The sequence below is a fragment of the Mus pahari genome, chromosome X (assembly GCF_900095145.1).
Source record: "Mus pahari chromosome X, PAHARI_EIJ_v1.1, whole genome shotgun sequence".
Classification (NCBI taxonomy): Eukaryota; Metazoa; Chordata; class Mammalia; order Rodentia; family Muridae; genus Mus; species Mus pahari.
The window spans coordinates 13,290,801-13,299,814 of record NC_034613.1 but is presented as its reverse complement, the minus strand read 5'-3'; the positions used below and the strand labels follow the sequence as shown (position 1 = coordinate 13,299,814).

Here is a 9,014-nt window from a genome sequence, read left to right as displayed (position 1 = left end):
AAAGGAAAGGAAAGGAAAGGAAAGGAAAGGAAAGGAAAGGAAAGGAAAGGAAAGGAAAGGAAAGAAAAGAAAAAGAAATATTCAGTGGCAAAAAATTTGATAGGCACAATCATTCTGATTTTGAAAAGGAACTTAGATTCTTCCTGTTACACAGTATATTTCACCACAAAAACCCCACAGAACATTTACCTTTACACATTTACATTTACACATTTGTTACTTTATCATTCATTTTGATGTTCCTTTTAATTACTTACTTGTATTACTGAAACTTGCACAATTTCTTTCTAAAAAAGAAATTTGGTAACAATTTGCTTTATAATACTTCCTATAGAAAGACATTTCTTAATGTATCAAACTAACATTTTTCCCAATGATTTCTGCTTTGTGAGGCCATGCAAATATAAAAATTCTCCCTTTGCAAAATACTAAAGGGTCTTTTCAAAACAACTTTTCTTATCTCAGGTGATATAGCTGGATGTTTTGTACAGGGTATTTACACAAGTCTGTCTTAGATGACTCTTATAATGTGCACTTTGATTTGACTTCTATCATAAGGCTGTCTTGTTTTGATGAAGTAGTGTTACTTTCAAATATGAATACTTCTGTGCATATTTAGAACTGATTTCTGAGTAAAGCCCTTTCCACATTCACTACATTTATAGGGTTTATCCCCAGTGTGAACTGTCTGGTGTTTATTGAAATTAGACCTGTCAGTGAAGGCCTTCCCACATTCTGTACATATATATGGTTTCTCTCCTGTATGGATTCGCTGGTGTACTTTGAGATGTGGTTTCTTGAAGAAGGATTTCTCACAGTCAGGACATTTATAAGGTTTCTCCATAGAGTGGATTTTCTGGTGTGTAATTAACTGTGACTTCTGAGTGAAGCCCCTCCCACAATTGGCACAAACATGGGGCTTTTCCCCAGTATGAATGGTCTGGTGTTTATTGAAATTTGACCTGTCAGCGAAGGCCTTCCCACATTGAGCACATATGTAAGATTTCTCTCCAGTATGAGACTTTTGGTGAGTATTGAGGTTAGACCTATTGCTGAAAGCCTTCCCACAGTCAGTGCATATGTAGGGTTTTTCTCCAGTGTGAATTCGCTTATGCATCTGAAGTTGGGACTTAGAAGGGAAGGATTTCCCACAGTCACTGCACTCATAAGGCTTTTCCCCAGTATGAATTCTTTGATGTGCAATCAAGTGTGCCTTCTGGATGAAAGCCTGCCCACATTTATTACATATATAAGATCTCTGTCCTGTGTGAATTCTCTGATGCATTCGGAGTGTTGACTTTTGGGTAAAGGCTTTCCCACACTCATTACATTTGTGATGTCTCTCCCCAGTATGGATTTTCTGGTGTATATTGAGGGCTGAACTCAAAGAGAAGTCTTTCCTACATTCACTACATGAATAGAGTTTTTCTCCAGTATGAGTTGTTTGATGCCTAAGTAGAGATGGCAGCTGGAAAAATGATTTTCCACATTCACTGGACTTGTACAGTTTTTCTCTAGGGTAAGTTTTCTCATGCATCTTTAATTCAGAATTCTGGATGAATGCCTTCTTGCATTTAGTACATATGTATAACTTTTCATCTCTGTGAAATCTAAGATATATACTGACTAGTGGTTTCTGTGTAAAAACATTTATGTATTTGCTAAGTTCACAATTTTTTGCAACATTGTGAATTCTGGAAGGAGTTAAGATATGTGATTTGGAGGTGAAGATCCTTCCAAATGCATCACATGGTTTTGGGTTTTCCCCAACAGGAAATATCATATTTTGTCTACATGTATGCTTGATTCTGATGACTTTTCCATACTGACTACTTTCACAGAATTCTGTTTGCATATATGGATTCTCAATGTTTGTATAGTAAGTACTGTGGGCAAAACTTTGCCTATGGCTTATTATTTTGTCAGAATTATTTGTTGCTTTGTTTTTATTATGAAAATGTAAGTCTAAATCATGCTTTAAGTGCTTTTCAAATGAGTCTTTTTTATGGAGTCTTTTCTGTGAAGGAACAACATTTGGTTTGAGGTGTACATGTTTTCCAATATCTGTACATTCATAATCTCTCTTAGTATTCATTATTTTCTTACTGAAAGCAGCATGACTCAAAGGGTAGAACTGTTTTCCCTCGTATTTTTTCATCCATTCAGCATCTTGCCACATTTCTTCTAAGATGGAATAAAATGAATCATCTCTTGAATATTCATCCACTGTTTCACCATAAATTGTAGCTTTTTCAGAAATTCTTTCTTCTGAGTTATTAATCCTAAACTTCCAACCTAAGAGAAAAATACAAAACTTGATATAAAGAATAAGTTTGGAAAGATTAAAATGTGTATGTGTGTATTCTAAGTCAAACTCATAAAAATCAGTCTCTGATGACAATAGTAACAGAAAATACATACAGAGAGCACTTAATATGTGACAATCTCTATTGATACTTATGCTATTCTTGCTTCCAAGTCTAAGTCCTCACTCTTCTCATTCTTATATCTTGCCTAACTTTTTTATTAATTGCTGGCCTTAATTTCATTATGTAGACCAGGCTGGTTTCAAACTTGAATGGAAACTGCTGGGATTTAAGTGTGTGACTCTTATCTTATTAGCAACAATACCAAATTAATATCATAAAATAAATTAACCATTATAGCTACATGAGTAAGTACTGTAGTCCTAATTTCAGGAACAATAAATAGATGTCTATATTCCACTTCTATATCCTAGATATAATTGTTTCTCTCATTACACACAACATACACACACACACACACACACACACAAACACACACACACACACGCACAATATAAGCCAGATAAGCTATTACATATATACACATATTTATCAAAAATGATAGGCCATCTGAGGTAGAGACTGATAAGGATGTCCAGTCAAATAATCTTTCTGAGCCTCCTTTGAAGATTGGTATTCCCATGTAACAATGTTCTCAGCAACTCAATAGGAAAGGAAATTAAAGGTACACTTTCAAACTAGAGCATCAGAACCTTAGACATTTTGCCCCTAGGCCCACTTTTGCCTTTCTGCCTATTAAATCTGGGCTTGGCAGCAACAAAGATTCAAATGTGCAGGTGTCAGAAAAAAAAAAACTAAAAGTTTGAATCATATACTGTAAAAAAACAAAACAAAACCTAAGGATTCTTGAATAAATATGAATATCAAAGTTTTCTTAAGAGTAGAATAAAATCATTGCATATTTAAATAAATATATCTTTTTATTTGTTTGTTGTTTTCTTTTGGGGGGTTGTTTTATTCTTGAAACAGGGTCTGCCTGGCTGGCCTGGAATTTACTATGTAGACTATCTTGGTTCCAAAAATTTGATCCTCCTGTCTCTGTCTCCAAGGTGGTAGGAATACAGGCATGCACCACCACACCTGGTTTATATTTGTGTTTGTTTTTCAAGATATTGTCTCATGCAATCTATCTTGGCCTCAAACTCATAAAATGTAGCTAAGGTTGGCTTTGAACTCCTAATCCTTCTACCTCTGCCTTCTAAGTGCTGAGATTATGTGTACCACATATATACCAGTATACCACTATATCTAGCCAATCACTGTATCATATAATATCTTTATTACTACAAATTGACTTTAACAAAATTCAAGTACTGTTCTCTTCCAGAAAAAGGTATATGTTTCCATTACTATACAATACATGAAGCATGTTATATTCTTAATAAATAATTTAAATTGAAACATTATACCATTGAGCTATTCAATAAGGAATTTTAGACACCAAAAATGTTCTGAGACATCAAATCCAACTTTCTCTTTTCCACATAAACATTTTATCAAAAACTTTTTTTTTTTTTTTGGTTTTTCGAGACAGGGTTTCTCTGTGTAGCCCTGGCTGTCCTGGAACTCACTCTGTAGACCAGGCTGGCCTGGAACTCAGAAATCCGCCTGCCTCTACCTCCCAAGTGCTGGGATTAAAGGCGTGCGCCACCACGCCCGGCTATCAAAAACTTTATATGCTCTTCTTATTTTGTTATATTATGTTATATTCCATGAATGTTTCCCTGCATGCATGTCTGTGTACTACATGCATGCCTGGTGCCTGCAGTGGCAAAGGTAGCAATGGAACCCCAGGAACTGGAGTTGTAAATGTTAGAAGATGGAAATTGAAGCCAGGTACTCTGGAAGAGTAGGCAGTGCTCTTCATTACTGATCTATCTCTAGCCTCCTCATTCCTCTATTTTTTTCCCAAGACAGGGTTTCTCTGTGTAGCCCTGGCTATCCTGGAATTTGGTCTGTAGACCAGGCTAGCCTTAAACTGACCATCCTTCTATTTTTAATTTTTTCCTCATAATCTGGCTCTAATTTTTTCTGGAGCCATTAGTACTGAATTCATAGACATATCCTAGAAGTGAGTTTCAGACAATAAGTACCAGTGCTCCTAGGGAAAAAGTTTGTCCTCCCAATGAAAACTCTTACATTTCACCCAACCCTAAGAATTTTATAAACAGAACATAAAAGTACATATCATCCAAGAAAAATTAGCTATTCATGTAAGCTACATTCTATTCATCACTCATAAAATGCCTATAAAATCCAGTTTATTATCAAATTAATGAATATGCTCATGACCTCTTTCTCCATGGAGTCTACATAGCATTTTCTATCATGAAACTGTTCTTAGTTTCCAACAATAATAAAAGTTCTCTTGACTTACATTCAGTAGCATTTTCTGAAACAGAAAATATCAATCCTTATCCCTCACAACTTCAATTAATATAAGTATTTTCTGTATGCACGGCAGTGTTGTGAGAATGAAATATAAACTCTTATATTCAGAGACTTTCCAAATTATAAGGGGTGAAAGCCTTTGAAGGATGATGAGAATGGAGAAAGAGTAAAACATTTGCAGTAGGTAAGAGTAATCCATGGAAGAGCTGGTCATCTGAGCACAAAATAACAATATCTATAGCCAGAAGAGACAAATACAACATGATGAAAAGCCCATGTGAATAGAAATAATTTGTGTATGGTAAGCATTGAAGACAGATGAAATATTTGAAGAAAACATAAAGTAAGGAAATCTGTACAAGTAACACTTTAAACTGGGAAATAGTGGTCATGAAATAGATGAAACAGAAAAGTGTAACTGGTTATGGGTTATATAATAGAACCAACTGGAAAATGTATTTCATAAAGCTAATGCCCAAGATAAATGCAATATCTTATAGAATAAGACATGATAGTTGCACCTAAGATGAAATAAATACAGAATGGAATCTGCAGTTCTTACAAGCAACACAAAAATCCAAGTAAATAAAGACCTGTATTCAGATCCCTATTAGAAACTGGGATGAGAGGCTATCTGAACATTTGATTGATTTGATTGATTGATTGATTGCTCTTTTTCAAGACAGGGTTTCTGTGTGGACTCCGGGCTGTCCTGGAACTCACTCTATATATGAGTCTGGCTTCAAACTCTCAGAGATTCACCTGCCTCTGCCTCCAGATTGATTAAGATTAAAGGCATCCACCACCAGGTCTTTGATAAAATACAACACCCCTTCATGTTAAAAGTATTGGAGAGATCAAGAATTCAAGGCCTATACCTAAACATAATAAAAGCAATACCAAATTGAATGAAGAGATACTTGAAGCAGTCCCACTAAAATCAGGGGCATGACAAGGATGCCCACTCTCCCCATATCTATTAAATATTAAATATAGTACTTAAGATTCTAGCTAGAGCAATAAGACAACAAAAGGAGATCAAAGGAAAACAAACTAGCAAAGAAGAAATAAAGGTATCACAACTTGCAGATGATATGATAAGGAACCCCAAAAATTCTACCAGAAAACTCCTATAGCTGATAAACAACTTCAGCAAAGTGGCTAGATATAAAATTAACTCAAATGTATCAGTAGTCTTCATTTATAAAATGATAAATAGGCAGGGAAAGAAATTAGGGAAATAATACCCTTCACAATAGTCACAAATAATATAAAATATCTTGGGGCAACTCTAACCAAACAAGTGAAAGGTCTGTACAACAAGAACTTCAAGTCTCTCAAGAAAGATACCGAAGAAGACCTCAGAAAATGAAGATATCTCCCATGCTCGTGGATTTATATAATTAACATAGTAAAAATAGCCCTCAAACTAAAAGCAATCTACAGATTCAATGTAATCCCCATCAAAATTTCAACACAATTCTTCAAAGAGATTAAAAGAGCAATTCTCAAAATTTCATCTGGAAAAACAAAAAACATAGGACAGCGAAAACAATTCTGAACAATAAAAGAACTTCTAGGGGAAATCATCATCCCTGACCTCAAGCTTTACTACAGAGCAATAGTGATTAAAAACTGCATGGTATTGGTACATAGGCATGTTAATCAATGGAATAGAATTGAATACCCAGAAATAAAACCATACACTTACACTTGATCTTTGAAAAAGAAACCAAAAAATATAAAGAAAGCATCTTCAATAAATGGTGCTGGTCTAACAGGCAATGTGTATGGAGAAGAATGAAAATAAACCCATGTTTGTCACCTTGCACAAAGCTCAAGTCCAAGTGGGTCAAGGACCTCAACATAAAACCAGATACAGTGAATCTAATAGAAGAGAACTTGGGAAAGAGCCTTGAACTCATTGGCACAAGAGGAAATTTCCTAAACAGAACTAAAAAAATAGATAAATGGGATGTCATGAAACTGGAAAGCTTCTATAAGGCAAAGAACATAGTCAATAAGACAAATTGGCAACCTACAGATTGGGAAAAAAAATCTTCACTAACCCCACATCTGATAGGGGGCTAATATCCAAAATATATAAAGAACTCAAGAAGCCAAACAACCCAATCAAAACATGGGGTATAGAACTAAACCAAGAATTCACAACAGAGGAATATGGAATGACTGAGAAGCACCTAAAGAAATGTTCAAAGTCCTTAGTGATCAGAGAAATACAAATAAAATCGAGCCTCAGATTCCACTTTACACCAATCAGAATGGCTAAGAGCAAAACCTCAGGTGACAACACATGTTGGAGAGGATGTGGAGAAAGAGGAACACTTTTCTATTGCTAGTGGGATTACAGACTGGTACAACCACTCTGGAAATCAATCTGGAGGTTCCTCAGAAAATTAGAAATAGATCTACGTGAAGACCCACCAATACCACTCTTGGACAAATACCCAAAACATGCCCCACCATGCCACAGGAGCATGTGTTCCACTATGTTCATAGCAGCCTTAATTGTGATAGCCTGAAGCTGGAAACAACCTAGATGTCTGTCAACAGAAGAATGGATACAGAAAATGTGGTTCATTTATACAAAGGAATACTACTCAGCTACTACGAATGAAGACATCATGAGTTGTGTAGGCAAATGGATGGAACTAGAAAATATCATCCTGAGTGAGGTAACTCAGTCCCAAAGGATGTGCATGGTATGTACTCACTAAAAAGTGGATATTAACTTCCCCTCCCCCCCCGAAAAGAAACCATACAGAATACCCAAGATAGTCCACAGAACTCAAAAAGGTCAACAAGCTGAAGTGCCCAAGTGAGGATGCCTCAGTAACACTTGAGAAAGAGAAAAAAGCAATCACAAGTTAGGAGGGAAGGAGGGACCTAGGAAGGAAAGTGGATGGGTTGGAGGATAGTGGGGGTCAGAGGGAAACCTGATCTAGTATTGGGTGAGGGAAAAGGACTGAAGCACTGAGGGCCTGCAGTAGGGAACCCTCCAGAATACACCAGAGCCCTGGGAGGTGAGAGACTACCGGGACTCACCTTAGATGAAACATTAGACAGTAGAGAGAGGGAACTTACAGAGCCCACTTCCAGCAGGACAACAGGGCATCAAGTGAGGGATGGGGTTGCCATCCCACAGTCACATCTCTGACCCATAATTGCTCCTGTCTGAAAGAACTACAGGGTTGGAAATGGAGAGGAGCCTGATTTTAAAAAAGGGTCCAATGACAGGCCCACAGTGGGAATCAGCTCAAGGGGAGGTCCCAAGGTCTGACACTATTACTAAGGCTATGGAGCACTCACAAAAAGGGACCTATCATGACTGCCCTCTGAAAGACCCAACAAGCAGCTGAAAGAGTCAGATACAGATATTTGCAACCAGACAATGGACAGAAGCAGCTGACTCCTGTTGTTGAATTAGGGAAGTTTGAAAGATGCTGAAGAGGAGGGGGACCCTGTAGGAACACCAGCAGTCTTAATTAATCTGGACCCCCAAGATCTTTCAAACACTGGGCCACCCATCAAACAGCTTACACCAGCTGATATGACCCCCCCCCCCCAACACACATACAGTAGAGGACTTCCAGGTCTGTGCTCATTCAGAGAAGATATACATATTCCTCAAGAGACTGGAGGCCCCAGGGAGTTTAGAGGTCAGATGGGGTGAAGGTTGGGGGCATCCATATGGAGATGGGGTGTAGTAGAGAGAATATGTGGGATGTGGAGCACTTGGAGGATGAGAGGGGAGGGGCAGGGAATGTAATATGGAGTGTAAAAAATGAATTACAAATAAAATTAAATTTAAAGAGAAGTTTTTTTTAAAGATCAGGAATTTAAGGCCTATACCTAAACATAGTAAAAGCAATATACAGCAAACCAGTAGCCAACATCAAAGTAAATGGAGAGAAAATTGAAGAAATCCCACTAAAATCAGGGACTATTTCAAGTACTATCTAGGTCAACAGACGACAACAAAAGGAAATCAAAAGGAAACAAATTAGAAAGGAAGAAGTAAAAAAAAATCACTATTTACAGATGATATGATCTTATACTTAAGTGACCCCTAAAAATTCCACCAGAAAACTTGTAAAGCTGATAAACAGGATCAGCAAAAGTGACTGGATATAAAACTAACTCAAACAAATCAGTGGCCTTCCTCTACTCAAATGATAAATAGGCAGAGAAAGAAATTGGGGAAACCATCATCAGCCACCAAACCCAGACACTATTGCACATGCCAGCAAGATTCTGCTGAAGGGACCCTGATAT

At 37.0% G+C, this 9,014-nt stretch overlaps 1 protein-coding gene across 4 annotated transcripts in view; it reads right to left on the bottom strand.

The window, feature by feature from the left end:
• Nucleotides 1-32: 32 nt before the first annotated feature.
• LOC110314289 (zinc finger protein 81-like) overlaps nt 33-9,014 on the bottom strand; it is a 58,106-nt gene continuing 49,124 nt past the window's right edge. For all 4 annotated transcript variants that reach the window (XM_029534064.1, XM_029534067.1, XM_029534065.1 and 1 more), the window contains one exon: nt 33-2,295. In XM_029534064.1, coding sequence (XP_029389924.1) covers nt 590-2,295 — 1,706 coding nt within the window. In that variant the 3' untranslated portion in view covers nt 33-589. The remainder of the gene's footprint in view (nt 2,296-9,014) is intronic.